The 20,804-nt window shown below is 37.1% G+C and overlaps 1 protein-coding gene and 1 non-coding gene across 5 annotated transcripts in view; one reads left to right on the top strand and one right to left on the bottom strand.

Moving 5' to 3' along the window:
- Nucleotides 1-18,134, bottom strand: part of Nek4 (NIMA related kinase 4) — a 28,628-nt gene extending 10,494 nt beyond the window's left edge. Inside the window, exons 1-8 of one of the 4 annotated variants that reach the window (XM_015494449.2) lie at nt 17,802-18,134; nt 15,472-15,738; nt 14,092-14,289; nt 13,796-13,903; nt 11,813-11,967; nt 8,996-9,137; nt 5,569-5,976; nt 211-360 (exon numbers count right to left, since the gene is read on the bottom strand). In XM_015494449.2, coding sequence (XP_015349935.2) covers nt 211-360; nt 5,569-5,976; nt 8,996-9,137; nt 11,813-11,967; nt 13,796-13,903; nt 14,092-14,289; nt 15,472-15,738; nt 17,802-17,894 — 1,521 coding nt within the window. In that variant the 5' untranslated portion in view covers nt 17,895-18,134. Of the gene's footprint in view, nt 1-210; nt 361-5,568; nt 5,977-8,995; nt 9,138-11,812; nt 11,968-13,795; nt 13,904-14,091; nt 14,290-15,471; nt 15,739-16,488; nt 16,530-17,801 lie in introns of those variants that run through there. The other 3 variants (XM_048801153.1, XM_048801152.1, XM_015494451.2) reach the window with 3 other exon arrangements.
- Nucleotides 4,142-4,209, top strand: Trnaa-cgc. Its single transcript has one exon. It is a non-coding gene; the product is annotated as a tRNA-Ala (tRNA).
- Nucleotides 18,135-20,804: the final 2,670 nt, after the last annotated feature.

Raw genomic sequence — 20,804 nt, 5'->3', positions numbered from 1 at the left:
AATTGCCAGGCTGACTTGGAACTTCCAATCCTCTGCCTCAGCCTCCCAAGTACTGGGATTACGGGCATGCACCACTGCACCCAGCTACTCCTTCTATTTCTTATGTGTCTTTTTGGCAACTGTTAACTGTTCTAAATGGAAATCAAGCTTCTCAGAGTCTGTCTCCTAAATAGTAGCACCATAACTTACTGCAAAGAGATCTCTACTGACCTGGCTCTTTCCTCCACTGTGCTCAGTCTGTTCTCTTTTCTTCTGCCGTCGTTGTCGAGACAGGGAAGGTTCAGAACCAGAGCTGTGTGGCTGTAAACCTGGGTGGATTGTGCCTTGTTTCTCCATAATACATTCACTATCAACTTGATCCTTAAAAACAATGAAATTACAAGAGTATACACAAAAGAACCTTACAGAATCATGAAACAGTCTTCTGAACTTCAAATGGCCAAAATACCTACTGTTAAAGTTGCAAAATGAAAATGAAAGGGGCTCTCTTTCTCAAAATGAATGCATATTTACAGTGTTCACAGGCAAAGACAAAATGCTGACACCATCTAAATGTTCTGGATTCTTTTTAATTTTGCCCAAATAAAAATTATTTTTTTAATTAAATTACTCAAATTATGATTAACCTGATACTACTTACATTTGATTCAGTTAAAAAAAAAAAAACTCATATAACTTTTAATAGGTTTTCTATTCCAAAAATGAACAAATGTTCTGAATGGAATCCAATTTGATTTAATACACATTTGGTCCCCAAGTAAACATTAGTTATTTGGATGCATAAAAAAATGCACAACAAAAAGAGTAGTAAGCTTGGAGTCAGATGGAATTATATGTGAGAAACCTAATCTCCCTGAGCTTGGTTTCCTCATCTAAAAATGGTTCTAATACCACCCTCCCCCATACATTGTACAATTGTGTCTTGATATTTTTGGGAGATCAACTCCAGGATCCCCTGCAGATCCAAACTCCTCAGATGTTCAAGTCCCTTATATAAAATGGTATTGTATTTGCACATAACCTATGCACATCCGCTCAAATACTTTGTCATCCCTAGATTACTTATACAGCCTAATACAATCTAAATGTTGTATAAATAATTGTTGTACTGTATTGCTTAGGGAGTAATAAGAAAGATAAAAGGTCTGTCTATATGTGTTCAGTAAGGATGCAATTTGTCTTTTTCCAAATATTTTCAATCTGTGGTTGGTTGAATCCATAGATGTTCAACCTATGGATACAGAGGGATGACTATATTATTATTATTATTATTTTAGTACTGGGGATTGAACTCAGAGGTACTCAACCACTGAGCCACATTCCCAGCCCTATTTTGTATTTTATTTAGAGACAGGGTCTCACTGAGTTGTTTAGTGCCTTGCCATTGCTGAGGCAATCGAACTTGCAATTCTCCTGTCTCAGCCTCCCCAGCCAATGGGATTACAGGCATGCACTACCGCACCTGGCTCTAACTATATTATTGTTTAAGGTTAGCTGAAATGGTATACTAAAAGCAATTAGAACGATGTCTAGCACACAGATGCTCAAAAAATGGGAGCTACCAGTGGCACATAATGATAAATTATAACTTAAATAAATTTAAGTTATAATGATCACCAAATGACTTAATATTTGATCTAGATAGCTGATTTTAGACTCTACTATATATTTAAATAAAACAGTTCTTATATTTATTTAAAATTTTTTAAACTATCAGAATATCTTTGTTTTCAAGATGGACACTAGTAATTGAATATAATTCAACCGACATATTTTTACCAAAAGCCTACTCTGGTAATACATTTTAGACCATTATAATAATTTAGACCATTATTATTTTAGGCCATTGTCATTAAAACAACATTTTTAGACCCCTGGCAAACACAAAATTATGGGTAATTTATAAATTCTTTCAAGAGTATACCAATATTAGACATAAAATAAATGTAGTTAATTTTACATTACTATATAATAATTAGTTGAACAAAGAGACCAGGGTGATAAGCAAAAAATGAACCAATTTTGAAGAAAGAAAGAGAAAAAGATTGATTTCTTTATTGGTGATTAAGTATAGAGTATTCTAAATAAAACTCATATATGTCCAAGAATAAAAGGAATAAATGACTCAGTGTGCTTCTCCATCAAATCCATGAAAAATTATCCCACTTTTATGAAGAAGAAAAAACAACAAAACAATAGGGGAAATACTGGACATGAAATTTTATCAAAGCAATAAAAAAATCTGCTCTAAAAGCTTGGTGTAAGAAACAGATTTGATCAGGAACAAGAAAAGAATACTGACTTTCACCACTTCTAATCCACACGCATTAGAAGTTTTAGGCAGGGCAGTTAAGCAAGAAAATAAAATAAAAGGAATTCCAATTGTCAAGAAGTGAAACTATATCTCTATTTGCAGATCACAAGATATTATATTCAAAAAACCCTAAGGAGTCCAATTAAAAAAAATTATTAGAACCAATAAACAAGCTGGGTTGGTGGCACAAGCAAGTAACCCTAGCAGCTCAGAAGGCTAAGGCAGGAAGACTGCAAGTCTGAGGCCAGCCTCAGCAACTTAATGAGATTCTGTCTGAAAAAATAAAAATAAAAAGGACTGGATGTAGCTCAGTGGTAAAGCACCCCTGGTTTCAATTTCCAGTACGAATTTGCGGATGACATGATAATATATTTAACAGACCCAAAAGGGTCTACAAAGAAACTGCTAGAGTTAATAAATGAATTCAGCAAAGTGGCAGGATATAAAATCAACACGCATAAATCAAAGGCATTCCTGTATATCNATCTATACACAATGGAGTATTACGCAGAACTAAAAAATGACAAAATCATAGAATTTGCAGGGAAATGGATGGCATTAGAGCAGATTATGCTAAGCGAAGCTAGCCAATCCTTAAAAAACAAATGCCAAATGTCTTCTTTGATATAAAGAGAGCAACTAAGAACAGAACAGGGAGGAAGAGAGCATGAGGAAAAGATTAACATTAAACAAAGACGAGTGGGGGGAGAGAAAGGGAGAGAGAAGGGAAAGCATATGGAAATGGTAGGAGACCCTCAATGTTACACAAAATTACATATAAGAGGTTGTGAGGGGAAAGGGCGGGGGGAAACAAGGGAGAGAATTGAACAACAGCAGATGAGGTAGAGAGGGAAGATGGGAGGGGAGGGGAGGGGGGACAGTAGGGGATAGGAAAGGTAGCAGAATACAACAGTCACTAATATGCCATTATGTAAAAATGTGAGTGTGTAACCGATGTCATTCTGCAATTTGTATTTGGGGTAAAAATGGGAGTTCATAACCCAATTGAGTCAAATGTATGAAAGATGATATATCATGAGCTTTGTAATGTTTTGAACAACCAATTAAAAAAAAAAAAAAGAAAAAAGAAAAAAAAAATTTCCAGTACGAAAATAAAACCAATCAACAAGTTAAGCAAGATTGTAGAATATGTAGATAAATTCTACATACTAGCAATGAACAATCCAAAAACTAAAGTATGAAAATAATTCATCTTACAATAGCATCACAAAGGATAAAATACTTAGAAATAAATGTAACAAAATAAGTTCAAGATACTGAAAACAAGAAACATCACTGAAAAATAATTACAGAAGCCCTAAATAAATGGAACGATATACCATATTCATGGAGTGAAAGGCACATTAAAATAGCAATGCTCTACAAATGATCTTCAGATTCAAAGTACCAAAAACCCAGCATGTTTTGCAGAATTTGTCAAGATGGTCTTAAAATTCATAAGGAAATGCAGAGAATCCAAAATAGCCAAAACCATTTTTAAAAACAAGATGGAAGACACCCACTTTGCAATTTCAATACTTACTACAAAGCTACAATAATTATGATATATTATATAGATAGATCAATGAAACAGAATTGAGGTCTAGAAATAAACCCTTCCAATTTATAATCTATTGATTTTCAACAAGGGTGCCAAGACAATTCAATGGGGAAAGAATAATCTTTTCATCAAATGGTGCTGGGACAATTGAATGTCTGCAAATAAAAAAAATGAAGTTGAATCCCTTCCTCATTTTATACACATGAATAAACTCCATATGGATCACAGACCTAAATTAAGAGTTAAAAGTATACTTTCTGGGGCTAGGGTTGTAGCTCAGTGGTAGAGTGCTTGCCTCGCATGCATGAGGCCCTGGGTTCGATCCCCAGCACCACATAAAAATAAACAAATAAAAATAAAGATATTTCATCCATCTACAACTAAAAAAATATTTTTTTAAAAAAAGCATACTTTTTGTAGAAAACATAAGAGTACATCTTTATGACACCAAAAGCACAAATAACATAGGAAATCATGGACAAAATTGAATGCCATGAAAATTAAAAACTTCTGTGCTTCAAAGAATGCCATCAAGAAAGCGAAAAGACAATCCAAAGAATGGGAAACAGTATTTTTAAGTCTTTTATCTGATAAGGATTGGTATCTAGAAGATAAAGAACTCTTCCAAATAAACCAATTAAAAATTGGCAGAGGGGGCTGGGGATGTGGCTCAAGTGGTAGCGCACTCGCATGGCATGCACAGGGCGCTGGGTTCGATCCTCAGCACCACATAAAAATAAAATAAAGATGTTGTGTCCACCAAAAACTAAAAAAAAATAAATATTAAAAAATTCTCTCTCTCTCTTAAAAAAAATTGGCAGGGGATCTCAATAGATTATTTCTCCAAAGGAAGTACATAAATGGCCAATAAACATAGGAAAAGATATTCAACATCATCAATCATTAAGGAGATGCAAATCAAAACCACAGTAAGACACTGCTACACACCCAGAAGAATGGTTGGAATCAAAATGGACAAGAAGCGTGGAAAGGATGTAGAGAAAATGGAACTCCCACACACTGCTGCTGAGAAGTAAAATTATAAAATTGCTTTGGAAATCAATTTTATAATTCCTCAAGAAGTTAGAGTCAGTATATGACCCAGCAGTGATTCCATTCCTAGGTTTACATCCAACAGAACCGAAAACACATACATAAAACGTACATCAATGTTCACACCAGCATTATCCATAATAGCCAAAATGTTTGGTTGTAAACAACCCAAACATTCATCAACTGATGAACAGTCACATAAAATATCATAGATACATACAGGGGAATTTATTTGGCAATAAAAAGAAGACTGGTACATGCTACAAGCTTTTCATGGATAAACCTTGAAAACATTGTGCTAAAGTAAAAGCAGCCAGACATGAAAGGCTATAAATGTATATAATTCTAAGAAATGCCCAGAATAGGCAAATTCATAGGGACAAATGTTGCCAGAGGATGGAGACAAGGAAGAATGGAGAGTGACTGCTGCTTGGGTATTGGTATTGGGATTAGTGGTTTTTTTTTTTTTTTTTTTTTTTTTGTGTGTGTGTGTGGTTTTGGCAGGTGATGAAGATATCCCTCTAAGTTTAAACTGGAATACAAAATAACTGATTTTCCTGACAATTAGAGTATACCCAACTATTGTAACCACACTTCCCAGTCTTCTTTCTGAAAGGGACTCCTAGTGTATATTACTCACATGGTCCTTTGGCTTTGGGTCTTTGTTTAGAGGCTGCAACAGCTTCACTGCTCCACTCCTATCCGCACTGCCACTATCAGAGGACAATGTGAGAATCAGGCTTTCAGGATGAGCACTAGACTTAGAATTATCCTGCAGACTCTCCTCCTTCACTTGAGAAATACTGCATTTATCTTTGTGCTCACTAGAGGCATCTAAGTGTCTTTGTTGATTCTTCTGAATTAGGCCATCATTCATGGAGTCTCTTCTTTCTGCAGGTAAGATGTCAATATTTACCCTACTGATTGTGGCTTGTGACTCTGCAGTACTGCTCATATCCAATTTGTCAGTGTGGACTTTCAGACTAGCAGGTGGTTTCAAGGGACCAATAACGATTGGTTTCTCCTGGGACAAACATTTATCTTCACTCTGAGCAAAAAGATGTTTTCAAATTATTAAAGAACTCCTGGACACACCAAATATAAAAATTAACTCAAAATTGAACAACACATTCCTCAAAAAGTTAAACATAGAAATACCTTTGAATTGCCATAGAATTACCATACTAGCAATTTCATTCCTATATACATACTCCAAAGAACCAAAAGCAGGGATTCAATAGGTATGTGTGAACCAATGTTTCTAGCAGCACTATTCAAAATAGCCAAAAGATGGAAACAACCCAAATGTCAATCAGTGGATGAATGGATGACCATAATGTGGATATACATACAATGGAATATTATTTAGTATTTAAAAGGGCGGGAATTCTAACACAGATGAACCTGAAAATACACCAAATGAAAAAGCCAGACACAAAAAGACAAATATTATATGCTGGTTCTATTTATATAAAATATCTAAAATAGGCAAATTCAATAAAGACAGAGTAGATGAGAGGTCACCAGGGCCTGGGGATGGAAGAACAGGGAGTTACTGCTTAACTGGCAAATTTTCTGTTTGGAATGATAAAAAGGTTTTAGAGATAATGGCAGTGGCTATAAGACATTGTGAATGTAATTGAAGGCACTGAACTGCATGATTTAAAATGGTTAAAATACTGCTGTGACCCCCCCCCAAAAAAAAAAGGTACAATGTACTCAAGTGGGACTTATTCCTGGAATGTAAAGATTACTCATATCGAAATCATCAATATAATATACCACATGAACAGAATGAAGGGGGAAAAACTACATGACCATCAATAATTGATGCAGAAAATGCATTTGACAAAATTCAACACTCTTTCATGGAAAAAAAAAATGGCACACTTGGAACAGAAGAAAACAATCTTAACATAATAAAAGCCATATGTAGAAAGCCTATACTGAACATTATAGTTAATGACGAAACTCTGAAAGCTTTTCCTGTAAGATTAGGAACAAGGCAAACATGCCCACTCTCTCCACTTCTATTTACCACAATACTGGAAATTGTAGCTAGAGCAATTGAGAAGGAAGGAAGGAAGGAAGGAAGGAAGGAAGGAAGGAAGGAAAGAAGGAGGGACGGAGGGAGGGAGGGAAGGAGGGAAGGAAGGAAGGAAGGAGAGGCATTGGAATTGAAAAGCAAGAAGTAAAATTATTCCTCTTCACAGATGATATGATTTTTTAAAAATTTTGTTATTGTTGTTGTAGGTAAACAGTATGCCTTTATTTTATTTGTCTTATTTTTATGTGGTGCTAAGGATAGAACCCAATGCTTCACATGTGCTAGGCAAATGTTCTGTCACTGAGCTACAGCCCCAGCCCAAGATGATATGATCTTAAATGTAGAAAACCCTAAAGACTCCACAAAAAAACTGTTGGAACTAACAAATGAATTTAGTAAAGTAGCAGGAGACAAAAATCAACAAATAAAAATCAGTTGTATTTCTATACACTAATAATGAACAATCTGAAAAGAAAATTATAAAAATAATTTCATTTATAATAGCATCAAAAAGAATTAAATAGTCAAGCTTGGTGATGTACTCCTATAATCCCAGCTACTCAGGAGGCTAAGGCTGGAAGATTCCAAGTTCAAGGTCAGCCTGAGCAACTTAGAACCTGAGTCAAAATAAAAAATAAAAAGGGCTGGGGATGTAGCTCAGTGGTTCAGTACCCATGGTTTCAATATTCAGTTCCATACACACCAAAAAAATGATAAAATAGAGGAATTAACATAACCAAGGATGTGAAAGACTTGTACAAAGAAAATTATAAAACACTGCTGTAAGAAATATTTAAAAAAATTGCTACAGAATTCATCGGGAATCCTAAGGGATCCTAAATAACCAAAACACTCCTGAAAAAGAAGAACATAGCTAGATGACCCACATTTCCTAATTTAGAAACTTATTACAAAGCTATAATAATCAATGCTGTAAAACTGAAACTGACAGACATATAAACCAATATAAATGCCATGTGAATGAACTATAAAAACACACTAAGTCAAAGAAGCCAGACATGAAAGGTCACACATTGTATGATTCCATTTATATGAAATAATTAGGCTAGGTAAATCCATAGAGACAGAAACACATTGATGTGGGTCTGCAGTTGTAGCTCAGTGATAGAGTACTTGCCTAGCACATATGAGACACTAGGTTCGATCCTCAGAACCATATAAAAATAAATAAATAAAATAAAGAAATTAAAAAATACAGTAACATAAAAAAAAAGAAAACACTGGTGATTGCCAGGAGCTGGATGGGAGAGAGAAATGGGAGTGACCTCTGTAAAGGATTTTCTTTATGCTAATGAAAATGTTCTGGAACCAGATAAGAGGTGATGGTTGCACAACATTGTGAATGTACTAAATTCACATAATTGTTCACTTTAAAATGATTGATTTTAGGGCTGGGGTTGTGGCTCAGCAGTAGAGCATCTGCTCTACTAGCACATGCGAGGCCCTGGGTTCGATTCTCACAACCACATAAAAATAAATAAAATAAAAAGGTATTATGTCCAACTACAACTAAAAAATTAATATTTAAAATAAAATGGTTGATTTTATCTTATGCAAACTTCATCTCAAAGAAATCTAAAAAATTTTTACAGCCCTGACTTCATGAACAGTTCAATAGCCCACTGTGAATAAAGTGAGCTAAAATAATCACCTCACCAGTATTTTTTCTTTATAATACAGGCTTAATTAAAGCTCAACAGAATCTCTAGTAAAGCATAATAATTTCCCAACAAAATAATTTGTTTTTGTTTTTTTTTCCTTTCAGTACTGAGGATTGAACCCGGAAGCACTCTACGTCTAAGCTACCACCCCAGTCCATTTTATTTTTTCTCTTTTGAAACAGGGTCTCACTGAGTTCTCCAGGTTAGCCTCAAATTTGTGATCTTCCTTCCTCAGCCTCCTAAGTCTCTGGGATTTTAAAAATGTGTGTTACTATGCCCAGAAGATAACCTATTTTTAAAATAGTTTCTAAAACATTATTCTTTAAAAAGAAACATACCATTATATATGTCTTAGAATCCTCAGCAGAATATTGTTGGTGATTGATTGCTTCAAGATTTGATCCTGCCTTTCTGGAAACAACAGTAGCAACAGGCTTGGATTTAGAATCACCATTTTTGATGTTATTTTTGGAGGTTTTTCTTTATAAAGAAAAAAAGAAGGGTTATTATCAATATGGTGAAGATTGAGAGTTTTTATGTATATATGAAGACGTATATACGTTATACTTCCTTAAGCACCATTTATAGAAAACAGTCTTCTAAAAATCTAGAAGGCATTTTACAAAACACCTGACCAGTAGTCTTCAAAACATTCAAGATTGTTAAAAAAAAAAAAAAGTGAAAAGCTATCACTGACCCAAGAAGACTAAGGAGAATGAGTATTAAATATACATTAGTAGGACTGGGGTTATGGCTCAGTGGTAGAACACTCGCCTAGCATTCGTGAATTACTGGGTTACATCCTCAGAACCACATAAAAATAAATAAATAAATAAAGGTATTGTGTTCATCTACTACTAAAAAAAAGGTTTTTTAAGGGCTGAGGTTATGGCTCAATGGTAGAATGCTCGCCTAGCACATGCGAGGCACTGGGTTTGATCCTTAGCACCACAAAAAAATAAATAAATAAATAAAACTTATATTTTTAACTATATCCCATGGTATCCTGGACTGAATTCTGGAACAGAAAAAGGGACATTAGAGAAAAAACTAGCAAAAGCAAAATCAAATCTGGAGATTAATCAAGAGTAATGTACCTTGGCTGGTTTCTTAGTTTTGATAAATATACTATGGAAACATAAGGTGTAAACAATAGAAGAAACCAGGTGAAGGGTATACAGGAACTCTTTATACTATCTTTGCAACTTCTCAGTAAATACAAAGTTATTCTATGATAAAAATTCTACTAGAAAGTTCCTCACATTCAGAAGAAACAAGGTAAGTTTCATCTTCCAAGTTTCACATTAGCAATAATACCATAACTGCTTTGCTAAATTTGAGAGTAGAAATGACTGGTATACATTTCCTGACTTGCAGAAAAATGTTATACAGCAAAGTCATGCCCTGGCTGTTTTAGTGTGTTGTTTCTACATCTGGGGTAAACCTCTGGAGAATTCAAGGAAACTACGGATGTAAGGACATGATCTCCATGATCAGAACATGGAGATCACAGCAGAGGACAGAGATCAAAAACATTATTTTGAGCTAATGGCACTTAAAGAACAGCAGATATGAGAAAGGTGCTCTGACCCTCCTTTGTCTTCGTGAAAGTAAAAGATAAAACCCCATCTGAAAGACGTCCTCCCTCTATCAGAAGAAAAGGCCAAAGGTCTGTCTGGTTGGAAATTATACACAATATGAATAAAAAGATGGTCCTTCTTTATTCCCTGGCCTCTCTAGTATTGCCTTTCTCCTTCCAAATTTAATTTGCCACCACAAAAAGAGAAGCCAAAAGAGTGACAAGCTTGTTCAGCCCTAAACACCTGTTTGGTGAAGGTAGAACCTGTAAGTCAAAAATAGAAACTCTTGGGCTGGGGTTGTAGTTCAGTGGTTGAGCGCCTGCCTTGCATGCATGAGGCACTAGGTTCCATCCTCAGCACCTTATAAAATAAATAAATAAATAAAATAAAGATATTGTATCCATCTACAACTAAAAATATATATACATATATATTTTAAAAAAAGAAATTATTTTCTACAAAAGTTTTATGAATAAAAAAAGAAACCCTATGAACCAGGCACATTTGTGCATGCTTATAATCCCAGCAACTCAGGAGAATGTAGGCAAGAGGACAGCAAGTTCAAGGTCAGCCTTAGCAACTTAGTAAAGCCCTATACAACTTAACAAGAATTTGTCTCAAAATAAAAATAAAAAGAGCTGGGGATTGTAGCTCGGTGGTAAAACAGCCCTGGGTTCAATCCCCAGTACCACAAAAAAAGGGAGAAATCTCACAAATGCTCAGGAATTTGAACACTATTTTTATATGTATACAACTATCCTCTTACATAATAACTAATATAATAGTAGTACTCTAAATAGTTCCCTAGATTTCTGATTTTAGCAATTAGGCAAATTTCCACATGTATTTCAAAGGTGCCAGAATATGCCATCCCAAAATATGCCACTTTGGCAGAAGGATTACTTTGACCTAACAGCACTTAAACTGCAAATGTAAGAAGGATGTGCTGATCTTTCTTTTTCTTCCTGAAAGCAAGAGAAAAAAACCCTAATGGAAGTTGTCTTCTCAGTATCAGAAGGAGAGTTAAGGGCTGTGGATATAACTCAGTTGGTAGAGTGCTTGCTTTACATACGCAAGGCCCTAGGTTCAATCCCCAGTACCACCAAAAAAAAAAAAAGAAGAAGAAGAAGGAAAGTTAAGTTCTTATCCTGAATGGAAAGTTGAGACTGAGAATTCTATACAAATATAACTCGTTAAAGTAATTCTTAGCCTCCTTTGGCCTCTCCAGTTCGATTATTTTTCCACAATTGTCTCTCCTATTCAACCCAGAATTTTGCATTTAGGTTTCACCACTCTTTGAGGTCTTCATTTCTTTTTGAGAGCTCCAGTGTCACGTAAGTTTTATTAAATAAGTGTGTACTTTTTTCTTGTTAATTTGTCTTACATCAGTTTCTTGGGCCTAAGCCAAAAAATCCAAAGAGGGGAAAATTTTGCCTCTCTACATATTCTAATAATGCAATTTTACTTCATGTTTAAAAAACACTCACCATAAATTATTGCATATGAAAATTATAGAAGCTACCATCTATTTATTCCATCTATCTAGCCCAGCTATTTACAAAGGAAGTATCTTACGCCTTCGTGGCCTCCAAAAACACAGAGATTTGGCGTTTTATATAAGGCTGCCTCAGGATGCTCCTCACAGAGGGTCTTTCTTCAGGTCTTTTGCTCAGCATTGTTCTTATCAGTTCTGCCAGCTCTGGGCTATAAACTCTTGGCATTGGTGGCAGCTACAAAGAAAAATAATAATGCAATTATAACTAGTGATCTTATGAATTAAATAAAAGATAATAAAAGTTTCCCAATATTTACTTAAATTCTTACATCCATACATTCACTGAAGTAGAAAATAAACCAGCCTAGAGCTGGGAATGTGGCTCAGTGGTAGAGCGCTCTCCTGGCATGCATGAAGCTCTGGGTTCAATCCCCAGCACCAAAAAAAAAAAAAAAAGAAAAGAAAAGAAAAGAAAGAAAGATTTATACACCAGGGTGTTCAATGCAGTATTGTTCAACAAATAAAAACAAATTCCCCTCCATAATGAACCTGTGGAATAAAGTATGGTACATTCTTCCTATAGACTACTAGGCAGCTGCTTAAAAAATATAAGTATTGACCAGAAAAGATGTCTCTTATGCATTAACCCAATAAAAGGAAGTTGTGTACCATGGAATACAGCCTGATTCCATTTCAGTTTCTTTTTTTAAGTGTCTGTATGTGTATATATACTGAGTCATGTCTGTTTTAAGGCAGAGAAAAGCTAGGAGGCCTAGCTTGTTAGCAGTGGTTATCTCTAGGGGAAACAAAAGAGAAGGAATTTCGCTCCTTTCTTTTGGATTTTTTAAGTAGTAGAATATAGAAAAATTTTAATTTTTGTTTGTGTTTTTTTAATATTTTTCAAATTTAAAAATTAAATGAGTTTTGGGATAATACTAAAATTAGTAGGTGATCTGGAATCTTAAAATTTAATGGTGCGTGGACTCTTGACACTACAAAGGGCAACTACCCTCATAACATACAAAGTTAGTGCAATGGTACATGTCTGTAATCTCAACAACTGAAGAGGCTAAAGCAGGAGGATCACAAGCTCAAGGCCAGCCTCAGCAACTTAGTGAGACCCTGTCTCAAAATAAAAAATCAAAAGGACTAGGGATGTAGCTCAATAGTAAAGCATCCCTGGGTTCAACTCCTAGTACTAAAATGCTTTCTGCAGTTTCTAACCACTTATTAGTGATCATGATGATTTTGAATGGAACAAGTTCAAACAGAGTAGACTCATTGTAAATAGACTCACTCAACCATCAGCTGCTCAGGAGATGATGCCAACAGCCTCTCAGAGCACCAGCACATCCTGTGGCTACAGAGAAAGATTTTCAAAAAGTAGATTCTTTTGAGCCATTAAGCCACCTCTTTTTTTTTTTTTTTTTGGCATCATGTTGGGGATTGAACCCAGGGCCTTGTGCATGCAAGGCAAGCACTCTACCAACTGAGCTATATCCCTAGCCTCCATTAAGCCACCTCTACAAATTAATATAAGAAATTATCAAAACCAGGCACAGCGGTATACACCTGTAATTTCAGTTTCTTAGGAGGCTATGACAATAAGACAAGTTCAAGGCCAGTTTGGGCAACTTGGTGAAACCCTATCTCAAAATGAAAAGCAAAAAGGGACTGGGATATAGCTCAATGGTAGAGCGTCCCTGGCTTCAAGCCCCTGGACCACACAGATACCCAAAAAAAAAAAAAAAAAAGAAAAAAAATCAATTCTTTCTTTTTAAGTTCAGTCTTACATAGAAGGAACCCACCTTCCCTCTATCCCAGCCAATACTGGGGACTGAATCCAAGGGTGCTTTATCACTAGACTACACGCCCCCCCCCCTACCACCACCACCACTTCTTTTGAAACAAGATCTTGCCAAGTTGCTGAGGCTGGCTTTGAACTTGACCCAGTATCAATGACTACTCATTAACTAACCAAAATCATCCAAGATTTAACAGTAGTTATTTACAAATCTGCATTACATAAACCTTGCTTAATTAATTCTAGATTAGCTTTTTACCTTTCCTTCAATAATCCGATAAACTAAAGAATTCATGTCTTTTGCATTGAAAGCATGTTTCAGGGTGGCCATTTCATAGACACAGCAACCCAAAGCCCAAACATCAGACTAGGAAAAAAAAAAAAAAAGTGAGTGATTAAATGCTAGAAGACCTTATTTTCACTTTTCCCTGTTTAAAAAAAAAAAGATATTGTCCTTTAATCAACACACAGATAATTCTGATTTAACTGTTCTGATGGGTTCTAAAATGAATACTCTCCCAGAGACAAGGTGAAAACATGCATAGCCAATCCTACCTTATAGTTGTAGGGTCTGTTTGAGAACAATTCAGGGCTCATGTAATAGGGTGTGCCAATGAGGGTGCTTGCCATGTCACAGTGGTTTTCTAACACTCGAGCAATTCCTAGGTCACCCACTTTGATGATGTTTGTTCTTGTGAGAAAGACATTTTGAGTTTTCAGATCTCGATGAAGGATGTGTTTTTCATGTAAATACTGAGAAGAGAAATCGAATCTCATTTTATATAAACACGCTGATTTATTTATTTATTCCTTTTTAAATATCATCAGTAATTGCAGGAATTAAAGAGCCTTCATTACCTATCTACCAAAACATTATTGTTTTATAATCTCTAAATAAAATACAACCTTCAAAGTAAAAATATTATAAGTTCTACACTTTAACTGGCCCTTAACCTTCCAAAATTGTTCCCTGGTATCTTGACAATCACACCATTTTAGTATTACCTGGATCCAGTTTTAAAATATGCCTACAAACTCCCGCTGAAGGTAGGAAACTTACACAAAGTCAGGTGTGCATTCCTCTCAGACTCATGAAATCCTGGGCATAATGTTTTCAAATATTACAAGATCATCTGTATTTAGAGAATATCTTAGAACTTAAACAACAAAGGCAAGTAATTCTGGATAATTCTGCCCAGTTTCAGATTGGCAGTTCACAAACAGTCTCACTCTGAGGTATGTGTATATTAAACAGAAATTTGTGCACTTCTACCTCCACTGCCACAGCAGGATAAAAGCCCAAACTCCCACTGTTTAGGAATATTAATTAGAAAAGCCACCTTTCAGCATGACACAGCTCACCAGCTACTGACAAACATGATCATTCTTTGCTCTTTGTTGATTCAGGGTCTTTGTTTTGTTTTTTTTTTTTTGTATTAGGGATTGAACCCAGGGACACTTAACCACTGAGCCACATCCCAGCCCCTTTTTTTTTTTTTTTTTTTAACTAATTAGAGACAGGGTTGTTTAGGGCAACCTCACAGAGTTGCTTAGGGCCTTGCTAAGTTGCTGAGGTTGGCTTTGAACTTACAATCCTCCTTCCTCAGTCTCCAGAGTCACTGGGATTACAGATGTGCACCACCATGCCCAGCTGACTTAGGCTCCTTAAAATTAACCTTGTTATGAATATTAAATGAAAAAAGAATTAGCTCCCTGCCCCCTGAAATTAGACATGGAATCTGTGTCTACTATAATATAGATATCACTCACTCAGAAACATTCCAATGTTATAGTAAGAGGGACAGGGTCCACTTTATACATTCATTCTCCAAAAAATGTTTTGTTCATGTAAGCATTGGGGAAATTTTTTCTTAAAATACACATCATCTTCCTGCCACCTTGGAGCAAGTGGGATGTTATGAGTATAAACAGTACCTGCAAAGCCATGGCAATCTGTACAAACCATTCTACCACCTGACTTTCAGGCAGAAGTTGCCCTTTTTGCTCCTTGAGCTTCCGGTACAGATCACCTCCTTCACAGAAGCCCATGACAATGTAGAGCAGGCCATCTCCTCCCTCCCACGACTCTTTGTAGGTGACAATGTTGGGGTGCTTCAGCTGAGACAAGAGCTGAGCTTCCTGTTCAGCAGCTCGCCGTTCTCGGCTGGAGGCATTTTGGAGGTTCAGTTTTTTGATGACATACTAACAATGAAAACACATATTTTTACAATATGCATGTAAACATACAGTTTTGTAGGTTCTAAAGTGTCTAAGAGCTTTCATAAATGTCCTCAAAACCAACCTTCTGGAACCAGTCAGATAACCCACTAATTTTGTATTTTACAAAGCATAAAATTGCTAGAGATGTAACTCAGTTGATAGAGCACTTTCCCAGCATGCACAAAGCCCCTGATTCAATCCACAGCGCCACAAAGAGAAAAGGGAAGCATGAAACCAGGGAAAATTTTTGCTGTTACTAATGATACTTTTTATAAGTTGGGCCATGTAGGGTCACAAAAAAGAAATTATCCTTTCCATCTGCAGTTTACAATTTCATTGAGCCAGACCAGCAGTCCCATCTACTTTAGGAGACTGAGACAGGATTGTTTGAGTCCAGGAATTCAAAGCCAGCTGGGAATAGTGAGATCCCCATCTCAGAAAAAATGGTATGCATGGTGAAGCACACCTGGAATCCCAGTGACTCAAGAGGCTGAGGAAGAAGGATTGCAAGTCCAAGGCCAGCTTCAGCAACTTTACGAGCACTAAACAATTCAATAAGGCCCTGTCTGAAAATATTTAAAAAAAAAAAAAAAAAGTAGCTCAGTGGTAAAGTACCCCTGGGTTCAATTCCCAGAACAAAAAAAGGAAAAAAAAGAGGAAGAAGAAGATGACAACAAAACAAAAAATATACAAATTAATTAATGGCTAAAAAGTGAATCAAAAATAACATACCATTGGATCAGTCATAAAATCTGGGTTAGAGAGTCCTTAATTCCTTAACCTCTAAGTTCCCCCTACAAAGAGGCATAAAAATATATCTTGAATATACATCTCCAGACAGAATGGGTTTATGGATACTCCATGAGTTATTAGATAATCCATGGTCCAGGAAGGTTGAAAATCACTGATCCTCAACCTACAAAATTATTCTTACTTTTAAAAAAATCAACATGCTTTAACATCTACTATACTTCCCTCACTCAAAAGACCATACAATTCATTTCTTCAAAAAACACATACAAAAAGGTGCTTTGTGAAATGTAAACTACTACTCAAACATGAAGGGCTATTATTATAACTAATCTCCTGTCCTCAGCTCAAAAATCTAAGGAAAATCCCCCTGTGCCTATTGAATAAACCTCTTATGCCTGAGCTTGTGTTCCAAGCACAGCAACCAGCACCTGGGACAAGGAGGAATAGGTAAGTGGGCCTGTGCTTAGGGTGAACATCTCTTAGTTTGCTTGATGCAACTGGGTTGTCAGTGATCTGTTAATAGTACTTCCTTTCAGTTTCAAAATTGTCCCAGCTTGTACAATACACTATGTAATCACTCTTCTTAATAAACCATATTGAAGAACTTGTTCATTATCCTTTGGGTGACAGGATAAAGTGTTTTAAGCAAAGGTGTGATAACATCGCTTTGAAGTTTTAGAAAGAGCATGGAAGCTGAAGGAAAGTAAGTGATGGGTCACAGAGCAGCAAGTAGGTGTGGGGGAAAAAAGTGGTATCCTGGATTGGGCTCCTAACATTGGAGACGGAGAACCCTGTTGCCTTAGTGATGTATAAAAATAATCAGAGTTGGGGGGCATTAAAGATAACCCATGTACCCAGCGTGGGAAACTGCATGGCTGATGATACTGCTCAATTGAAATAGGGGCTGGGAATGAAGGTTTGGCAGGAAGGTGATGAGCTGAGTTTTAAATGAGACCAGCAATCTGCAGTTAGAGAAGTTTGGGATTCTTTGTTCACGAAGTAAGGCTTGAGAGGTGCTGGGTTAGAATGCATGATACTTGCCTGCTCACATGGAATTGTTAGGGGTGGGAAAAAGGTGTGTACATCAAGCACACCACTCACTACCACCTATGAGAAGTAGAGGAAGAATGTGCGCATATGATAAGGGGCCTGGCCTCGTCTTGATAGTTTGGGACAATTTCCCTGAAGAAGTGCCATCCTAGATGAAACCTTTCACCCCGTCCCGGGCCTCGTCCTCTGGAATCGGTTCATGCAGCCCTGCCCACCCTTTGCTGGGCCCGACCCCCGCGGACCTGCCTGCCGTCCCGCCGGTGTTTCACGAGCGTCACCTCCCCGTAGCTGCCTTTGCCCACGACCCGCACGTAGCAATAGGCGGCCAGGGGCATATTCCTGACGCAGACCCACAGTCGAGATGCTGCGGCAGCAGGTAGGGCGGCGGGCCGCAGCAGGAGGTCCCGCTCATGCCCGAGAGGCTGCGGTAGGGTAGGCTGTGGAGACGGCCTGGAAGGGGTAGGAGCACCTAAAGCCGGCCCGCCGCGACGCCGCTGCCATAGCGATCCCAGTCGGCGCAGTCCTGCGCATGCTCTGACTTTCCCACAGGACCCGCCATAGAGCTGACGCGGGAGAGGCCAGAGTGGTTTCGCCGTCCTGGGAGAACCTGCCATAGAGCCGCGACGCTGGCCGGCCAGAGCGACTCCGCCGGGTCCTGCGCAAGCTCCGTGAGCCTCGGCTCAACTGCACAATTGCCATTTACTGTGGAAGCTTTTGCTGGTTTTGCAGTTGATGATTCTAAGAGATTTATGCGTATGGTTCATTCATTCTGTGAATATTTACTGATCGCCTGTGTGCTTGTCTGTCAAAGTCCTTGCCTTCCTGGAGCTCACATTCTAATGTGTGTGTCTGCGTGTGACATACGCTCGCTTTATCTCATGCAATAACGGTCTGTGCACCCAAGGTCCATCTTACTTTTTGATACTTTACAAAGTAAACAAAGTTGAAGATATCAGTACTTTTCCAACCGTTTGGTCCAGCCAACATCTCCCTTTCCTAGAAGCATTTACTTTAAAACAACAACAACAAAAAAAGTGTACAATTAAAAATCTTTTCCCCTGCCCCTGATAAATAGATTTAGATAGACGAGAGATGATCTAGATATATCGTGCAACACAGGAGTATCTTTCTCAAGGACTGAAATCCCTTCTTTTGAGATTTAATCATCAGCAAGGGTTAGGTCTCTGTCTCCAGTCTATGTGGGAGGATAGAATCCTAATTTCCACATTGCCAGCTAGCAAAAACAGCTGGTTTAATTATGTTTACATTGACCAACCCATTGTAATTTTTCATTTCCCTTTATCTATGTGAGCCCCCTGCTCACTCCTCTTTACTCTCTCATTCTCCCTTTATAACGCGCAGTCACCTCTACATAAATTGGAATGAAGCTCAGCTTTTCTTCCTACTGTCAGTAGTTACTGAATAAAAATCTGTTTTCTCTGCTTTTTACTAAAGCCTGGCTTTATCTTTACCAACATCATTAACTTAAGTTCAATATTTGTTTATGATTCTTTTTTTCTTTTGGTTTTCTTGTGGAAACGAAATTTGCATTGTGGATGAAATATGTTTGTTTGTTTTGGGTACTGGGGATTGAACTCAGGGGCACTCGACCACTGAGCCACATCCCCAGCCCTATTTTGTACTTTATTTAGAGACAGGGTCTCACTGAGTTGCTCAGCACCTCGCCTTTGCTGAGGCTGGCTTTGAACTTGCGATCCTCCTGCCTCAACCTCCTGAGCTGCTGGGATTACAGGCAGGCGCCACCATGCCCAGCGAAATATGCAAATCTTAAACGTATAATTAGATAATGTTGACAAATCCCTTCACCAAACTCTATCAAGATATAAACCAAAAGAAGCCGGGAGCGCTAGCGCACTGACAAAACTGACAGTAGGGACTCAAATAAATAAATGAACACCCATGTTCATAGCGACATTATTCACAACAGCCAAAAACTGGAAGCAATCTAAGTACTCATATTTGGATGTTGGATAAGCAATATCTGTATACAGATATTGGAATATTATTAAGCCTAATTAAAGGAAGGAAACTGACATGCTGCAACATGGCTGGACCTTGAGGACATTATGCTAAGGGAAACAAGGTAGCGACCAATGTGACTTGTGTGAGGTATCTAGAGTAGGCAAATTCATAGAGACACAGGAAGTAGAATGGTGTCAGTGGTTGGGGAGGGGCGAATTGGGAGTTAGTGTTTAATGGATACAAAACTTCATTTGAGGAGAATGAAAAACATCCAGGGATGGACGGTGGTGATGGTCCCACAACAATGTGAATATAATAGGTCACTAAGTTGTGCACTTAAAAATGGTGAAAATGTTAAATTTTTTTTAAGTTTCAAGAAAGAGCTACAGCAGTGTTTTCAACCTTTACTTCATTATCACATTCCTGAAGAGCCTTTTCAGACTGCTTTTTCTAATCACTCCCCTGCCATGAATTTTTTTAAATATTTATTTTTTAGTTATAGGTGGGCACAATATTTTATTTTTATGTGGTGCTGAGGATCGAACCCAGTGCCTCACGCATGGTAGGTAAGCGACCTACCCTCTGGGCCACAACCCAGCCCCAAATTAATACTTTTTTAAAAATAATTTAGTTGCAGATGAACACAATACCTTTATTTTATTTTTTTTAATTAAAAAAATTTTTTTATAGTTGAGCACAATACCTTTATTATTTATTTTTATGTGATGCTGAGGATCGAACCCAGGGGTGCTAGGCAAACGCTCTACCGCTGGCCACAACCCTAGCCCTATTTTTTAAAATTTTTATGTGGTGCTGAGTATTGAACCCAGTGCCTCACACATGCTAGACAAACGTTCTATTACTGAGCCACCACCCCAGCCCTAAATTATACTTTACATACTCTTTTGCATCTGGTTGTTCATTCAGTACAATATCTATGAAATTCATTTCTGTCATTTCTATCAATAACTTGTTCCTTTTAAAAAAATATTTATTTTTTAGTTGTAGATGGACACAATACATTTATTTTATTTTATTTTTTTATTTTTATATGGTGCTGAGGATTGAACCCAGGGCCTCACATGTGCTAGGCAAGTTGTGGCTCTACCGCTGAGCCACAACTCTAGCCCCAATAATTTGTTCATTTTTATTGCCAAAGAATATTGTAATTACACAAGTACCTTGCAATTTGTTTATCTACTTACTTGTTAATGGGTATTTGTGTTCTTTCCCCTTTGGATTATCATAAATAAAGATTTTAT

This window comes from Marmota marmota, unplaced genomic scaffold, assembly GCF_001458135.2.
Source record: "Marmota marmota marmota unplaced genomic scaffold, marMar, whole genome shotgun sequence".
Taxonomy (NCBI): domain Eukaryota; kingdom Metazoa; phylum Chordata; class Mammalia; order Rodentia; family Sciuridae; genus Marmota; species Marmota marmota.
The sequence above is the reverse complement of the archived record's forward strand: the minus strand, read 5'-3'. Positions and strand labels throughout refer to the sequence as shown.